The sequence below is a fragment of the Spinacia oleracea genome, chromosome 2, assembly GCF_020520425.1.
Source record: "Spinacia oleracea cultivar Varoflay chromosome 2, BTI_SOV_V1, whole genome shotgun sequence".
NCBI lineage: Eukaryota > Viridiplantae > Streptophyta > Magnoliopsida > Caryophyllales > Amaranthaceae > Spinacia > Spinacia oleracea.
The window spans coordinates 84,573,040-84,591,040 of record NC_079488.1 but is presented as its reverse complement, the minus strand read 5'-3'; the positions used below and the strand labels follow the sequence as shown (position 1 = coordinate 84,591,040).

The following is an 18,001-nucleotide window of genomic DNA, read 5'->3' as shown; positions in this document are numbered from 1 at the left end:
ACCGTGAAATTGGTCAAATAGGAAGATAATTTTGGGACGGAGGGAGTAATGGACAAGATAAGTAAGTAGCACAAACTTAAAAATGAATGATGTGTTGATCATGAAAGCATAAGATCTCTAAGATTGATACCATACCCCATGAAAAATTGACAAAAATAGGGAAAAGTCCAAAATCCCAAGTTCAAAAAAAGAAAGTAACAATTCATAGAGGAGAGACGGGACACATGTAACCTTCCTATAGGCTATAGTAGTACATGAGGCCATCCACGTGGCTTCAATTCCAATTGCAACTCTATAATTTCTGGCAACCTTAAAACCTAACAAAATACCACACCCTAGTACATCCCTCAAATTCAATCCTCAAGTCATAGTCTACTCTGTCACTCTCATTTCTCATACTCCAACAACCTACAAAATCTAAATTTTAAGATTTAAATTTTTTTTTAAAAAAACAAATCTTTCTTAGTATTTAAAAATAAAAAATAAAGCTATTTAAAATTAATCGAGTGTAATCGAAGAGGAATACCAATAAAACAGAAATCTTGCAATCCAGGAAACAGAGGAAGAAGAAGAACAGAAGAAAGATAGGAGTTTGGTCTAAAAGCGGTGCCGTTTTGACGCGGATAGTTATCTCTCCCCGTCCGCCTCTTCGGTGTCATCGAATTGGGTACTTTTTCTGTCTCCTCACTCCCACTTTTTTATCAATTTATTATGTGATTGATTTTAGGAATTTTATTAGTATTTGAATTTTCGTTTTGTTTTTCAATTTAGCTGGAAATTGTTAAACCTAATAACTCTAATTTGATAACGTTCTTAACTTTAACAATTTAATTAATGAAAAAGCCCTATTTTTTTGTCCGTTTTTGTAGGTAATTTAATTTGGGGGGAAATCTGCTGATTTGTTTAAATCTAGTGAAAAAAAGTCATGGCATTCGATCAAAATTCGATGCCAATGGATCTAAGACCCTTAAATGTAGTTCGTAGTGCTGGTGAAGAAACCCGCATTGCCCCATCACCTGTGACCACCTCAGGTAGGGCCCCTGATGGGTTTTACCAGAATACGGCCCGTATCGATGTTGCCAGTTCTCCATCAATGTCGGTGTATTACACTGATGCTTCTGGTGCTGGGTTTCCGAGTATGGGGTATGTAAATCCTGGTGGGCCCAATATGGGTCCCGCTACCTGGTGGACCCCGCGGATGCAGCCTCCCGTGGGCCCACCACCTCCTAGCAGTAATGTCAGCGTTAACTCAGCAGGGTATGCATACAGCCCAAATTTAGGGTCCCGAGTTGGTGGTGGTGGGGGTGGGAGTGGGAATGTTACTGGTGGGAGTGGCAATGTTACTGGTGGGAGTGGTGTTGATCAAGTGAGTGAGGAGGGGGGTGATGATTCAGTATCAGGTAAGAAAGTTAAGTTCTTGTGTAGTTTTGGGGGGAAAATAATCCCTCGCCCGAGTGATGGAATGCTTAGATATGTTGGTGGCCAAACTCGGATTATTAGTGTTAGGAGGGATGTAACATTTGGGGAGTTGGTTCAGAAGATGGTGGATACGTATGAGCAACCTGTTGTGATCAAATATCAGCTACCAGATGAAGATCTTGATGCCCTTGTGTCGGTTTCTTGCTCTGATGATCTTGATAATATGATGGAAGAGTTTGAGAAGTTGCAAGAGAGGTCTCCTGATGGGTCTGCTAAGCTAAGGGTGTTTCTCTTTTCTGCTTCTGAGCTTGATACCTCTGGTGCGTTGCAACTACGTGGTTTACATGATAGTGGGCTGAGATATGTGGATGCTGTGAATGGGGTTGCAGAAGGTTTTAGTGGTGGTATCACAAGGAAGGGAAGCATAGCAAGTGTAACTTCAACTCAAAATTCTGATGTTAGTGGGTCAGAGGTTTTTGAGGCATCAGCTGGTCAAGATGTCGGTGGACCACCATCCGCCAACATGTTTTCTCCTCGAAGTGATACTGCTGCCTCTTATGATAATACCTCAAGATTGGAGGCTTCTGTTCCGTCCTTGATAGTTCCTGCAGGTGTTTCTCCACATTCGGCAGCCTCACAGCCAGAGATTGAGTTGGAGAGAGCAGTTCCTGTTCCAGCACACGGGCAGCAACAGCCCCTGGGATATGATTTTCAGCAACTAGGCATGAATTTCCAAACCCATACTTCTCCCTATTTAGGTGGTTATATAGATCCTCACCAAGATGCATTGAGCCGTGGAGCGTCACATGTGGTTTATGCAAATCCTCAGGTTATGGGAGCTCCAAGACCCGTACTCATTCATCCACAATATCGTGACTCCCAAAATTTATTGAACCATCAGTTTGTACCGGCAGTACAAATGACAATGGCTCCCACTCCTTCCCACATGAGCATGAATCCTAACATTCACCAGCCGTTAGTACAACAAACACAAAGAGTTGTGTCTGATCCTAGCTATAATAATGCATACCAAGCCCCAATTGGTGGAGGGTACGGGTGGCCCCAAGTCTCTCCACAAGATCATGCAGCCTTCTCAGAGGGATGGGTGACGCATCAACAAGTAGTCCCTACAATGACAGACTGCTATATGTGCCAAAAGGCGCTACCTCATGCACATTCTGATACAGTTGTACAGGACCAGAAAACTAGTCAATCAACCAATGTTTCTGATATAAACCCAATTTATCAAAGCCTTCGTCTGGATGATATTACTAGATTGCATGCAGCAGCTGCACAAAATCAGGGATTTATGGGGTTAGCAAGTGATGCACAGACTCCCTATGGTGGAGTGAGGGGTAATATGGTTCCTGGGTCTTGTCCTGAAGATGCTATCCAGCCGCATTTAGTAAGTAAACCTGTCAATGGTGACAATACTACTCTCACTGGTGTAGTTTACCATGCTACTGAACAGTTCATTCCCGAAACATCAATAGACTATTCTGAAAAGGTTCCTAGCATGACTAGGGAGGATGCAGTAAGATCTGGCATCTCAAATGATCAAGTTAGACCAGTGGATTTTAGAATGGAAAATCTCCAATTGAAACCTACTGATATTCTTTCTAGCAACGAACAGGATAAGTCACATGTTGATCTACTTAGGAAAGATGATATTTTGGATCATGTGCCTTCTCACCCATTGGGGAGAGAGGCTTTGCCAAATTCTGCCTTCATTAGACCTGCACTACTTCAAGAGACAAGCCAGATGAACCAAAGTGAAATGGGTGTTCCCGAAGTTCAATATCAGTGTAATGAAATTCTACCTGCTACAAGATTTCCTGCTGAGACTACTGCTTTAAACAGTATTGTGCAGCCTTCAACTTCTCCACATAATTGGGGAGCAGTTGGGAATGATTCTACAAACTCGTTGTTTAGTAACCAAGACCCTTGGAATATGCGGCATGAGACTCATTTCCCCCCTCCTAAACCTAGTAAAATTTCTATAAAAAGAGAGGCATCTGTGGCAGACAATCGTCAAAATGGGGAACTAATTGCGGATGTAAATTTTGTTGATGTCCAACCGGCAACAGAACAAGTTCAATCTGGCAAAGGTCAGAAATTTAGCCTACTAATCTAGCCCTATTGTTGTGTATTTGTTCTCCATATTGACCCTTTTGTATTTTTGAAGGTTCAGCAGAAGAGCGGATCAAGCAACAGCTGCAAGCGACAGCTGAAGGGGTTGCAGCTTCAGTTCTCCACTCATCTGTGCAATCAAATGTCGACTTTTCTTCACAAGAGACGAGTTTTTCTGAAGCGAGCAATGTGATTGAAGGACAGACTAATAGTGATGGTGTTCTACAAACTAAAATGGAGGTGATTTATGTGGAATTTGTACAGGAAGGATGAGGGTGCAAATATTTTCTCATTTCTTTCTTGATAATGTTTGTCACGCTCGTATGTGTTTCTTCTTTTAACTGCAGGCCATGAATATTAAATCTGATAAGGCAAACTTTGGGTTTCCACACTCAGATGGCCTTGGTCGCTTACAGGTGAATTGTCTGGTAGCATATCATTGTTGATGCTGTTACAGTACTTCACTAGATAACTTATTGAGCAACTGATATATTACAGATTATTAAGAATGGCGATCTTGAAGAACTACGGGAATTAGGTTCTGGCACCTTTGGTACTGTTTATCATGGCAAATGGAGAGGAACTGACGTTGCCATCAAACGAATCAATGATAGGTGTTTTGCTGGAAAGCCTTCTGAACAAGAACGCATGGTAAGTGAATACTGATTACTCTGTCATGGGTCACAATTTTCTTTTATTGTTTTCTGGTTGCTGCAAAGAAATGTTCTTGAATTGCTCCATCTGCTTCTTAATTTAACTATTTTTGTCACGCTTTAATCAGAGAGATGACTTTTGGAATGAAGCCAAAAAACTAGCTGACTTGCACCATCCAAATGTGGTAGCTTTCTATGGTGTTGTTGTTGATGGTCCTGGTGGTTCTGTGGCCACAGTTACTGAGTACATGGTTAATGGTTCTCTTAGAACTGCTCTGCAGAAGAATGAAAAGTAAGTCTAGTTCCATTACTGATCTAAACCATACCATTTGTTTTGTATGACTTCTTTTTAACGTTCGGCATCATGAGCTTCCATCACACAAAATCCTTCGATCAATATATTGACGCTATATTCATTTCAGGAATCTTGATAAAAGGAAGCGGCTTTTGATTGCCATGGACGTAGCTTTTGGAATGGAATATCTGCACTCTAAAAATATAGTGCACTTTGATCTTAAGAGTGACAACTTGCTTGTCAATCTTCGAGATCCACATAGACCCATTTGTAAGGTTAGCTGGCCGCCAACTTCTCTTTGAGAAAATGTGTTTAGATGAGCGTATTCTTGTTGATTGTATTATTATCTAGGAAGTAAGAATAATTATGTCCTTTCTTCGTGCTGCTCTATTCTTTTTGTGTGGGTGGGTGTGTGGGTGTTGGGGGGGGGGGGGGGGGGGGGATGTTAGGTTAAAAAACTCGAAAGTATGAATATCTTAATGTTTGCTACATGTTCTATGTTTTCCCCCCTTCATATGTAACCCTTTTCACCTCTTCTTTCCTCATCTCATCATCCCTCTGCTTTACAACTGTGATGGAAATCAGTAATTATTTTAAGATAAGAAAAATATAGAACTGCCTTAATATGGAAGAAAGTCACAATCGGCATACTATAAGCCTAACAAGACTTATAAGCTTCGTTTGCCAACGTTATATGTTTCTAAAGAGTGTTTTTAGATTATTCAAGTCATAACTGTTGCTGCCTATTCCCTAGGATTAACTGTCATAGAACAATTTGTAGCTTGTCTTCAACCGACATAAGTTGTATTAATATAGGCATTAGTGTTCATTTTGTGTGTGTCATGTATGTGGCACATAAGTGGCTGACACAATAATAAGTTTTGTAGTGTAGCAAAGTGTGCTCACTTGTAAGAGCTCCGCCAAATAAGAGGGTGTCCATATTACCATATATATTTAGTAAAAATCCCACAAATAATTAGTGTGTGTGATTCCTCCTTTGTAAAATCTTGTAATACTTCTTCGTATATTTTTGTGGGTACAGTTAATTAATCTTATTTACTATAGCTCATGTGGCTGTCAATATTCTAAATTGTGTTCCTCTAGTCTCATATTTCAATACTTTCCTTCAGCGTCTTAGTGACATGGTCTTCATTTGTGTTCATTGTCAAAACCTTATATTCTTGTACTTGCAATGCAAGTCCACAGTTGCAGTGACTTGTAAAAGTTTTGGGAAAAGTTTATCTGAGGAAGTGTCACGAGAAACTTCATCAACATTCTTGTTTCTATTCTAGCTTTACATGTGGTGCCTTTGTGATTTCACAGCCTTCACTCTAGTACTTCTTCCTAGAAAAGCATGAAAACATGGCAGGAAATAGGAGATGCTCTTGCACAATTTTACTGCACTCTCTTTGTCTTGCAGCTATTGTGAAAAATTAAAAGTTGTGCTCCTCATCATGGGAATTCCCCCCTAGTTCTCTGTTTTGTATCTTTTTGAATGTGATTGACCTGATTGTTGGACATCAGTCCACAATTCCACATCACTTATGTTATCCAGCAGACCAGCACATTACAGCCCCAGGATCTGCCAGAACAATAAATATTGCTCTTGTTTTTTAAGGAGCGGTGGTGACCACATATTTCTTGATAGTCATGCATGGATCTGAGCAATATTTTTCTTCCGAAAGTGGAGTATAAATTGGTTACAGTTGACTTGACATAGTATGTCAACTAGTCTAGGACTATGTGGAGTGGAGCTACAAGGAATGGTTGGACATTTTGTCTTTTGTCATCCAAGGTTTCCTTAAACGAGTCACTGATTTTGACATCTCAATTTAACGGCTTTTAAATTTACGGCAGTTATGGTGCTTCTCTTAATGTTGACCCCATTCATATGCTTCCTACCCGTCTTTTTTTATTTTTTGGGGGAGGCCCAGGATGGGGATGCAGGTTGGACACCATCATGTGACTTACTCTTGCTAACAGTCTTAATAGGTAAAAAGTAAACCTGCAAGGCAGCGTAAAAGCAGCATTCTCCCAGAGAACAATACATTACCTCTTGGATCGTGTTTTCTCTTCTGTTATCCTATAGCTTGTTTGGCCATATTTCCTTTTCTGTGGAAGAGATGGAGCGGGAGGACAGAGGTTTTGTAGGACTATGAAATTTTTGATGTAAATGCTGCAAGCTGAACTTGGATGAGTTTATTGGTTTAGCACTATGACGTTACTGAAGTCGGTCTTTGGTTACAGGTTGGGGATTTAGGTCTATCGAAAGTGAAATGCCAAACATTAATATCAGGGGGAGTGCGAGGTACCCTTCCTTGGATGGCACCTGAGCTTCTGAACGGCAGCAGCAGTCTAGTCTCTGAGAAGGTTTGTCATTTTTGTTTATAATAATGTCTTTGAAGGTCTAATTTCGATTTTCCTAATTTTAGTGCTGAAATTCTTTGTTTGTCTTTTTTCTAGGTTGATGTGTTCTCTTTTGGTATTGTAATGTGGGAGCTTCTTACTGGAGAAGAGCCATATGCTGACCTGCACTATGGAGCTATTATTGGTAATTCTTAAACATCTCTTCCCATGAGTAGTCGTGCTTCATGGTTTTGATGGTTGAAAATTTAGAGGGGGTAGGATTAATCTTCTCCCATAATTGAATGACAATAACTTAACCGAAAAATACATTCAATGGAGAAAAATGGCCAAAACATTATATCAAGACTGAAGGTTGAAACAAACCCTGCAACTGCTGAAAATCTTATTTGTTTTTGGTAACAAAAAGGTCACAGCTCATAGACTTTTCTGTTGGGCACCTACTTCCTCAAATTTTCTTGTGTCATAATCTCGTATTCCATGCTTCATTGTGACATTAGATAAAAAAAATTCTCAAGAACATAAAATTTGTCATTTCCATTGTGAAAAGTAATGTTTCTGACTCCGTTGTATATTTTATGGAAACAGGAGGTATTGTGAGCAATACGTTGAGACCACCAGTCCCAGAGAGTTGTGACCCTGAGTGGAGATCACTGATGGAGAGATGTTGGTCGGCTGACCCACCCGAGAGGCCCAATTTTACTGAGATTGCCAATGATTTACGGTGTATGGCATCCAAGATTCCGGCAAAGGGACAATCACCACCAGCTGCTACTGCAAGAACAAACACCTAGTTGCTCTTTATTTTACTGCCTCTTGTTTATTTAATGTCTAGTTTTATTAAATTATATAGATAACCCCCTACCATTATTAAAAAAAAAAAAGCAAAAAAGGAAGAATTGTTAATTAGGCATTGATTTATATTTTCTTTTTTCTTTTTGCTCTTTGCTCCTTGTAATGCCAATTTGGAATAGGACGTTTCATTGGCTTTCTGCTTAGTTGATAGCTCACATGTGTAATGTGTTCAGACGCAAACCATTTTGGGTTTAGACTTCCTTTAGGCCGCACGGCCTCTTTTTGGCTTTATGAATAGTGTCTCAGTTCGAAGACATCACTCGGATAACATTGAATGTTTGTTCCATTTTCACCACTTGGACTCTAAACTTGCTCTGTTTGTGTAATCTCAAGTGTTAAGCATACTATTTATGAATCAGACCAACAGATTTTCGACAGTAGTCACTCTTATGTTAAGTTTAGTTTAGTTTAGTTAGCGTGTGCGGGGGTGGGGAGTGCTTAATTTCCAACGTGCACTCCGATGTGCTTAACGGCTGGTTCTGGCATAGTATGGCGCACGGACACCTTGTGAATTGGACTCTTTCTCTCGATAACAGGTGGGGCCCAGGTTATATTTAATATAACTCCATGAATTCCCTAGTTCCCAATTTCCCACCGTATAGGAGCTTCTAAGAGCATGTACATTGGGGTTCTCCAAGTAGCTCTCCAAGTAGCACTCCAACAAGAACTATCTCTTGGCCAACATTGGGGCTCTTGAGTAGCTCTTCATGGAAAGCTCTTCAAGAGTTGATTCTTGTTGAAAAGTGGGGAGTAACTTTGAAAATTGGATAGCAACTTTGGTTAAAAACACAATTAATTGTGGACCACCAAATGGTAAAAATGATAGTGAAGAGCTCATTTGAGTAACCAACCAATGTTGGGTGTTTTTAAGAATGAATTCTTGAGTGTGTCTTGTAGAGAGATAGTGGTAGAGAGAGAGGGAAGAGTCCTCAAAGAGCCAACCAATGTACATGCTCTAATTAATTCCCAAGTGACATACTAATCATTTTCGAAGAAATGGTGTTCAAATTTGGTTTCAATATTTCTCACCAACTTGAGATGTAATCACAAGTCACCATCCCTTTGAAAACTTCTAAAAACCCTCCCCTCGCGTTCGCCATTTTAGACTTCAACTTGCCATTTTCTTTGATGCTTCCTTCTTCTTCCTTCTTTCCTTATCCCCTAAACATATATTTCTATATAAACAAACATAACTTGTTCATTCAACCAACCATAATATATACTTTCTCTTTCTTTCCTTATCTTCTTCCCTCCTTGTTGAGGATGACTACACATCAAGAAAATGCTTTCCTGATGCAAGCCGGCGAGGTAGAGCTAGAGTCCGAGGAACAAGGATGTGGTTGCTTTCGTAGTTTCGGGGTGTTTACGAGCCAAAAACATGGTGATCGACTTCATCTATTGCCGGAAAGTCGTGATGAGAAGGAGTCATATATACTCATGGCTGGTGAGACAAGTAAAGAAATTGAGAGAGGTGTCTGAGATAGTTGCTGGACCCAAGTGGAAGAATTTCCTTAGGAAGATTGGTGCTTACTTGAATGATAACAAGAGGACAGATTTTCAATATGATTCTTTTAATTATACCCTTAATTTCGATGATGGCAATCTTAATGATGAGGATTATGGTGTTAATCTCGGCTTCTCTTCTAGGTTTGCTCCCCCGGTGGTACTTCATGACAAGCCTGCTAGAAAATCTACCTAATTCCTAATTCCTAATTCCTAAATCCTAATTCCTAATTCCTAATGTAATGTATTATTCTATTATTCAATTCATTCTGTGAATCATGTATAGTGCTGAAATTTAATTGTGTGGAAAGAGATGACTTGTATTAATGTTTGAATGTTAAGCTGCATATGAAATCATTGTTATGAAATCATTGCTAAATATATTAACAGAATATTTACATAATTATGTCTAAGTTATATCAGCATTTCAGCGTACTTGTAATCCAATCAATATTTATGATTCTCACATTCCAAGAAATGATTCCTCCAAGTCTAGGGTTAAATCCCCTAGTTGAATTTGTTGACTAAGTAAGGTCAAAACCCAATAAAAGGCTGCTTCTGATAAAATCAAAGCAATATGCAGGACGACTTTTAGCTTATGTTTAAGTTGGCAGGCAATAAACAAAGGTATACAATTACAATCTAGTTGTTCATTTGAAAATTCATTTACATTTTACAGTAACACATTATAGTGAAAGATAAACAGGTTACGAGTATAAAGTATGCCTGTGAGTGACCAACATACATTTACATTAAAGTTGACATTGTAGTAAAAAAGGCCAAGTATGGTCGTTCAAGTATGAAAGTCATGGTAGGGAAGGAGTGAGAGATGGTTTAGTAACTTTGAGTTCCCCACAATTGCTGATATATATAGATTTAAGAGGGCGGTTCCAAAATGTTCTAGCAATTTGGGCTCTTTCATCTCCAAGAAATCCTGCCAAATCATTCAATTGCCTTATCTTTTCTGCTGGTTGGTATGTTGGTGCTGCTGCTATTTCTCTCACTATATCCATCCCTGCATCATTTATCATTTTTCAGTATTACTAACACCATTTCTTTCGTATTCACCAATGATGTCTTGGTCCAGTGGATCGTTTTCAGTCATTATTCACAGAACTCCAACCATGTTCAATAATAACTTTTCTATTCGTCTTATATAACTATGACTTGGTTTAATTGGTTAAAGCTTTAGAAAACAAACAAAGAAATGAGTAAAATAGAAACTGACCTTCAAGGACACTCCCAAACACGATGTTCCTACCATCAAGCTCCGGACACGGGCCGGGTCCAGTTGTAATCAAGAATTCCACATTGTGGTAATTTGGGTCTAGTTTAATCTCATCTTCATCATCATTCTCCGACAAGCATAACGAAAGAACACCGGGTCTCGAATGCTCCAGCATAAAAGCCCGTGAGTCTACTGTCTCTGTATTCCGGGCCAAGCCCGAAGGTGGTAGCGACACCTCTCCTTTATCTTTCCTCCCTTGACGACCCGCTACCAAGTACTGGCCCGGAAGGATCTTATGGACCAAGGTATTCTTGTACCCCATAGGCCCAATGCACATGGCCTTGAAGTTGGAGACCGTGATCGGAGCAACTTTCCCATAGAGGCCCAACACAACACGGCCCATGACTTCTGAATCGGTACATAGAGGTTCATTTTGTGCCTGGCCTAGGTTAGGGGTACGGAAGTAGGTTGGACAAACGCTAAAGTCAAAGAAGACTCGGTCGGTTATGGTGGTGTCTAGTGGAGGAGCATTGGCAATGGCAGCGGAGGAGGGTGGCGAAGGGAGAGCGAGGGTGGTGGATACGAGGAGAATAGAGCGGCGTGTGGTTTGGGCCTCGGTACATGAGTTATGCCGGTGAGGAGACAAAGAAGAAGAGATGGTACTAGTAGGATTAATATTAGTAGAACAAGTAAGATTCCTATGTTGGTAAGGCAATACAAGAGGAAGACAATTTGCAGAATGGAAGCTGAACATTGTTAACTTTACATTGGTATTAGTCTTTGGAATGAGGGAGAGAAAGGGAAAGATTTGTGGATGGAGTTTTGAGCTCTTCCTAGCCTTTCACTTAAAGTAGGTAGGACCAATACTTGGATATGATTGGTTAACCAAATTGCCTGCCCCTTTTTTTTTTCCAACATCAATACTAGCGCACTCTTAATCCTCTGATTAAGACATCCTCTGAATAAGAGGTAACTCTTAGAAGTAAGAGTGGGGGTGAGGTGGATGATTGTGGGGAAAATGTGCATGCTTTTGATATTTTTGTTTTTTTTTTAAAAAAAATACATGTAAAAGGTGTTTAAGAGGGAGTAAATAAGAGATAGTTATTTCTTGAATTTTTGATAGATAACTCTTATTAAGAGAGGGTGATGAGGTGGATGAAGAGAGAGATTAAAAGTGGGTAAATAAGAGTGACCCTTACAATTGATGCTCTTAAACTACATCCGCGTCAATATATACTTTATTTTTCTTTTTTTTAAAAAAAAAATCGGCTAGATTGCTTTAGGTAGAGCTGTCAAATACTGACCCGACCTGAACCGACCGAATCCGTGACCGACCATGACCCGAAATTACGGTAAAAACAGGTAACCCGAAACCCAACCTGTACCCGACCCAAAAAAACCGATATTCGATTTTAACCCGATGTTGTAACACCCGAACACGAAGATGATCGATAACCGAACTGGCCCGACCGAACAATGACACGAACCCGATTCGATACCCGACCCGATGTCAACCCGAAACTGATTGTAACTTGATGAAACCTACTATTGACCCAACCTGTGACAACCCGCTATCCGATTTACCCGACCTGTTGATAACCCGACTTGTCATTTACACGACCAAATATTAACTTCAACGATAAATCTATTTTAATTATTTATTACTAGATACTGAAAAATTAAAACTTATTGAACAACTTAACGTTTTTATATAAATAAACAAAAGTAAAGTAAAACTTGTTTTGTATTTACAATAATTTTGAGTTATTTGTTGCAATTTGGGTGAGATGAAAGGTAAGAATTGAATCTAGCATCCTAACTGATTGTCTTCCTCTTTGTCTGCGCGACACTATGTCAATGTGCTCAACAACGAGAAAAAACGGTTACACTATCACAGAGGAGACTCGCATTGACTCGAGACCCACTCACTTACCCCTCATTCCAAAAATGAAATTCGAGTTGCGAGAGTAAATATTTTTCACTTTCACATTTTGAGATGACCAAATCGATCTTTGGTAGGGGTGAACGTTTGGTACAAAAAAACCGAAAACCAAACCGAACCGAACTGAATAAGCAATTCTGTTCGGTTTATTTTTTAAAATGGTTCGGTTTGGACTGAGTTTTTTTAAAAAAAAAATTGTTTTACGGTTTGGATTGGGCTGGAAATTTTAAAACCGAAAAAACCGATTTAAACCGAATTTCATAGTTTAACCTAGCCCCAAAAATTAAGCCCAGGCCCAAATATTGAGAAAAAGTCCCGTGAAAGTGAAACAAGTAAACAACGCCTCATTCTTCTTCTTTATTAACCCACACAAAAACCCTAACCCTCAACCTGCAAAACGATTCTTTGGCTGCCGCTCCTCTCAGATCTCGCTTCTCTTTGAGAAGTTTCTCATCTTCTGATCTTCATACAAAGTTACATTAAAATTTGCCTGCACCTTCGAGCTTCACTGGTGCTCGTCTAGTCGTTTGTAGCTTCAAGCTTTACTGCTCGTCGCTGCTTCAAGCTTCACTGCTGACTGCTCCTTCTCCGTTTCTTTTCCGGCGGTCGCAGCTTCAAGATTCATAGGTAATAATCTCTTACTCTTAAGTTTGTTTAGTTTTCTATTTTTTCTATTTTATTGGATTTATATATTGTTCGAAAATTTCTGAATATGTTTATTGTTTTCGATTTATTCAAATATTTGTTCGATTGATTTTTTTGTTTTCATGGATTTAATTCGAAAATATATGATTATATTTCCTATTTTTTCAATTATTTGTTCGTTTATTGTTTTGTTTTCGTGGATATAATTCGAAAATTCATGATTATATATTTTTTATTTAATTATTTCATTTATTTGTTTTTATTTTTTTTCGATTTATTTGTTTAATTTTCTTAATTTTAAGGTATTATTTGATCGATTTATGTGTTCAATTGTTTTAATTATTCCCAAGAATTTGATCATTGATTATGTAAACATTGATGTTGATGCTGCTCTCTTATTTGCACGAATTTGATCATTATTTGTTCAATTTACTTGTGCAATGTGATTATGCAGTGATTATGTGATTATGTAAACATTGATGTTGATGGTGATCCCTTACATTGAATAATCAGTTAATAACAAAGCAACATTAATATTATTCAGTTACTTATGCAATGCTTTGTTGTTTAAATTTCAGTCATAATGTCTAACCAAGTGGAAGAGGCAGTCCCTGATGTCGCAGAGGTAGTTTCACCTGCTTCAAGGAAGCTTAAGAAAGCCAAAAGGAAGATGAAAGACCGTTCAGAAGTGTGGGAGCACTTTCTGAAGACAGACACCTCTGATGGGATGAAAGCAACCTGTAATTACTGCAAGATGGAATACAAATGCGATTCTATGAAGAATATATGGTACGAGTTGCTTGTGGGCTCACATCAATAAGTGTCGTAAGTATCCCTACAACACACCTAAGGATTCTAAGCAAACTTTGTTATCTTTTCATGGTAATGTTAAAGCTGGAGAAATTAGTGGTTTAACTTATCATAAGTTTGATGCTGCAAGTCTTAGGAAAGCTCTTGCGTACATGATTGTTGTAGATGAGTTGCCTTTTAAATTTGTTGAGGGAATTGGTTTTTAAGTACTTTTATAGTATGATGGAGCCTAGATTTCATGTGCCTTCTAGGATAACCATAGCAAAAGATTGTTTTGCTTCTTACTTGATTAAGAAAAGGAAACTTAAACATGAGTTGAAGCAATGCAAGTCTAGAGTTTCTTTAACCACTGATACATGGACTTCAGTACAACAAATTAACTATATGTGCTTAACTGCTCATTTCATAGATAATGAATGGAAATTACAAAAACAAATCCTGAATTTTTGTCCTATTGCTAGTCATAAGGGTGAGGAAATTGGTAAACAAATTGAGAAGTGTTTGCTTGAATGGGAACTTGAAAAAAAATTCTACATAACAGTAGATAATGCTAGATCCATAGGATACATGAGAAGGAAAATTAATGGTTGGAAAAGTGGGGTTCTTAAGGGTCGTTTCCTTCATATGCGTTGTGTACTACACATAGTTAATTTGGTTGTTTCTGATGGCATGAAAACGGTTAATGAGTCAATTACTCGTGTTAGGCATGCTGTGAGATTCATTAAACAATCTCCATCAAGGTTGCGAATGTTTAAAAAGTGTGTGTCAGATGTAAAAATAGTTTCCAAAAAGTTGTTATGCCTTGATGTGCCAACTAGGTGGAATTCTACATACTTGATGTTGAGTGCTGCAATTTCTCTTGAGAGTGCTTTTGAGAGGTATGCTGAGGAGGACCCTCATTATACGGTTGATTTGTGTGAAAGGGAGGGGAAAGGTATCCCTGAATCTGAGGATTGGAATAGTGTGAAAAAGTTTTTGGAATTTTTGCAAACCTTCAATGATCTTACTAATTGCGTATCTGGGTCTTTGTATGTTACTTCCAATTTATTTTTTCATGAGTTGGTTAATGTTGCGTACTTTTGAAAGAGTTAACATCAAGTGATGATCCAGATATGTGTCTTATGGCTTGTAAAATGAAGGAAAAGTATGAGAAATATTGGGGTGATCCTGAAAAAATTAACTTGCTCATTTTTGTTGTTGTTGTCCTTGATCCTCGATATAAATTTGATTATGTCGAGTGGATGTTGACTGAAATTTATGATGTTGTTACTGCATCTCTGTTGGCAAGAAATGTGAAAGATATATTGAGTGCTTTATTTGAGGAATATCGTATTTTGCCTCCAACTGATGTTGTTAGGGAGGAAGTATCATCCACTAAGGATGATACACAGTCAACTACCTCACATAAGAAGGTTGAGGTTTTGAAAAGTAAGTATAAGAAGCATAAATGTGAGCTTAGCGGAGAGGCAAAAATTGAGTTAGATAAGTATTTGGAGGAGGATACGGAGGAGGAAGATAATGACTTTGATATTTTGGGGTAGTGGAAGTTCAATAGTGCAAGGTTTCCTACTATGGGAAGAATGGCTCGTGATGTGCTTGCTGTCCCAATATCGACCGTGGCCTCCGAGAGTGCATTTAGCACCGGGGGAAGAGTTCTTGACAATTTTAGAAGCTCTTTAAGTCTGGTGGTCGTTCAAGGTCTTGTTTGTAATCAAAATTGGTTACGTGCTGGTCCATTCCAAGGTGTTGAAGAGTGTTTGGAGGAAGTGGAGCTTCTTGAAGAAGGTAACTTATATTTTTTTGTTCATTTTTTTTACTGTTTTTCTCCTTTTCAGTTTGTTTCATTCCCTTACCATATCTGGAATTTTTTTTTATTTTTTATTGCAAGACTTAAATAAAATGTCCATAAACGATGATGTCGATCATGAAACGATTGAGATCGACGAGTAGTAGGCTGTTTGGTGTTACTGACCTGCTGCTGGTAACTTGTGTTGCTGACTTGCTGCTTGGTGTTTGATGTGTTGCTGCTGCAATCTCTTGCTGTTATGAATTGAAATTTTATTAAATTTCAGACTTTTCATTTGGTGTTTTGATGTATTTCAGTCATTCAGTCTTTTCCTTTGGTATTTTGATGTAATTCAGGCTTTTAGTTTCAGTCTTTTAACTTTTTGTTTGGTATTTTATTGTAATTCAGTCATTCAGACTTGTCTTTTGGTATTTTGATGTAATTCAGACAGTCATTCAGGCATTTAATTACATTTCAGACTGGTGATTAGTACTTTAATTTCAGACTTTTAGATATTTGATTGCAGCAGCTATTTGATTTGTGTGTGTTGTGGACTTGTGGCTAAATATTTATTGAAAGCAGTTAAGAACAGTCTTCGAAAATTGGCTAAAGAACAGGAAATAAAGTATAACAAGGGCCCAAAATGGGCTTAAAACAGGTATAATTCGACCAAAAGACAGGCCCAAAAACAGGTCCATGAAAATTTTGGTTTAACGGTTTGGTTTGGATTGGGAATTATAAATTCGGTTTGGTTTGGTTTAGATTGAAAGCTTATTTGGTTTGGATTTGGTTTCAAAAATTGAAAACCGAATTAATTTGGTTTGGTTTCGGTTTGGGCTTTAATCCAAACCGTAAACCGAACTTTCACCCTAATCATTGGTTCGTAATCCATATTCACTTTATATATGTATTGACTTGACAAAAACACGCGATTATTTGGTCTATATAAAATTTAACTCTAAAGTAAGTTAAACAATATTTTTTACAATATAAAATAATTAAAATGTATAGGTTAATTATCAGACCCGAGTTTGACCCGTCCCCGAGAGTAACCCGACCTGAATTCTATCCGATCCGATTATTATCCGATCCAAACCAAGACCCGAACCCGAAAATAACTGTGTTGCAAACCGACTTAAACCCGACTCGATAAGACCCGAATCCGAAATTACCTGCTTCAAACCGAATTAAACCCGAGCCGATAATACCCGAACACGAAATCAAACCTGACCGAAATGTGACCCGACCCGAACCCGACCCGAACCCGACCTGAACCCGACCTGAACCCGGGATAGGAAAAAACCCGACATGACCCGACCTAAAATCGACCCGACCGAACCTGAACTCAATCCGGATGGAATATTAACCCGACACGACCCGACCTGATCATGACCCAACGCAAACCCGACCCCATGACCTGTTTTGGCAGTTGTAGCTTTAGGAGTAGAGATAGCACAAAGTGAAAAACGGCACAACCAAGAAACTCAAGCATTATATGCTGACACATAAAGTACATGTTGTATCCGTTTTTTGCAATTGAGCTACTCCCTCCGTCTCTTAATAACCGCACCGCTATCCTTTTCTGTCCGTCCCTTAATACTTGCACCGCTTCTATAAATGGAAATTTTTACCAATATTATATTATTTCTCACACTTACCTACTAACCCACCTACACCCCTACTCCCTACAAAAATTCATTGAAAAATTCACACCTCCCACTCACCACTCTCCACCCATTACACATTTCTCACTAACTATATTAAAAAAATACGCCACTATCAAGTATCAACTAACACCCATTAAATTAGTAAGTCAATTCAAGTGTCTTAAACTCTGCACCGGTCAAACCGGTGCGAGTATTAAGGGATGGAGGAGTATTTTCTTTCCTTCTTGTTATCATAAAGTTGGTCGAATCAGGCCCTTAAAGCCTTTCCAATTATTGCTAACAAACTCATCAAAATCCCCATGACTCAGCCGGTGTCCTTATAGAAGGAATCGAAGATTCTCCCCCAAAAATCACAATCTAGGTTCGATTCAAATCCAGATCAGATCCTGCATCCTTTCTTGCTAGATCCTAACATCAGGCAGTCAATCGAACATTCGGAAGTTAGCGGAAAAAGTCACTTCATTGCTTTCGGACTAGGCAGACTGTTTCTATTAGTTTTGATGCCCAATTTAGCGAAATCATCAATAGGTCTTCGACCTACCCCTATAGAGAAGTAACCCGAAGGGGCAGGGAAAACTGACCCGGCTGAACCTTCACCCGACACGATCGTAGACAGAATTTGATCTCAAGTCTTGAATACTACCATCTCAATACTTTATCAATTAATCTAGTTGACATAAGTAGGTGTTAAGTCTGACATTTTA

At 38.7% G+C, this 18,001-nt stretch overlaps 2 protein-coding genes across 3 annotated transcripts; one reads left to right on the top strand and one right to left on the bottom strand.

Annotated features, from left to right (window-relative positions):
* The first annotated feature begins 325 nt into the window (after window positions 1-325).
* On the top strand, window positions 326-8,002 carry LOC110790124 (uncharacterized). Of its 2 annotated transcripts, none has more exons than XM_021994884.2 (10): window positions 326-667; window positions 870-3,527; window positions 3,611-3,789; window positions 3,897-3,965; window positions 4,048-4,200; window positions 4,331-4,494; window positions 4,625-4,772; window positions 6,745-6,867; window positions 6,961-7,048; window positions 7,450-8,002. In XM_021994884.2, exons 2-10 carry the CDS (start codon window positions 926-928, stop codon window positions 7,653-7,655), a joined length of 3,732 nt encoding a protein of 1,243 aa, XP_021850576.1. In that variant the 5' UTR covers window positions 326-667; window positions 870-925; the 3' UTR covers window positions 7,656-8,002. The 2 variants fall into 2 exon arrangements, with proteins under 2 accessions (XP_021850576.1, XP_021850575.1); XM_021994883.2 differs by having other exon boundaries at window positions 327-667; window positions 3,605-3,789.
* A 1,845-nt stretch (window positions 8,003-9,847) lies between these two features.
* LOC110790125 (peptidyl-prolyl cis-trans isomerase CYP28, chloroplastic) lies at window positions 9,848-11,296 on the bottom strand. Its single transcript, XM_021994885.2, has 2 exons — window positions 10,448-11,296; window positions 9,848-10,234 (listed from the first exon to the last, which is right to left on the bottom strand). Exons 1-2 carry the CDS (start codon window positions 11,199-11,201, stop codon window positions 10,026-10,028), a joined length of 963 nt encoding a protein of 320 aa, XP_021850577.1. The 5' UTR covers window positions 11,202-11,296; the 3' UTR covers window positions 9,848-10,025.
* Between the last annotated feature and the right edge of the window lie 6,705 nt (window positions 11,297-18,001).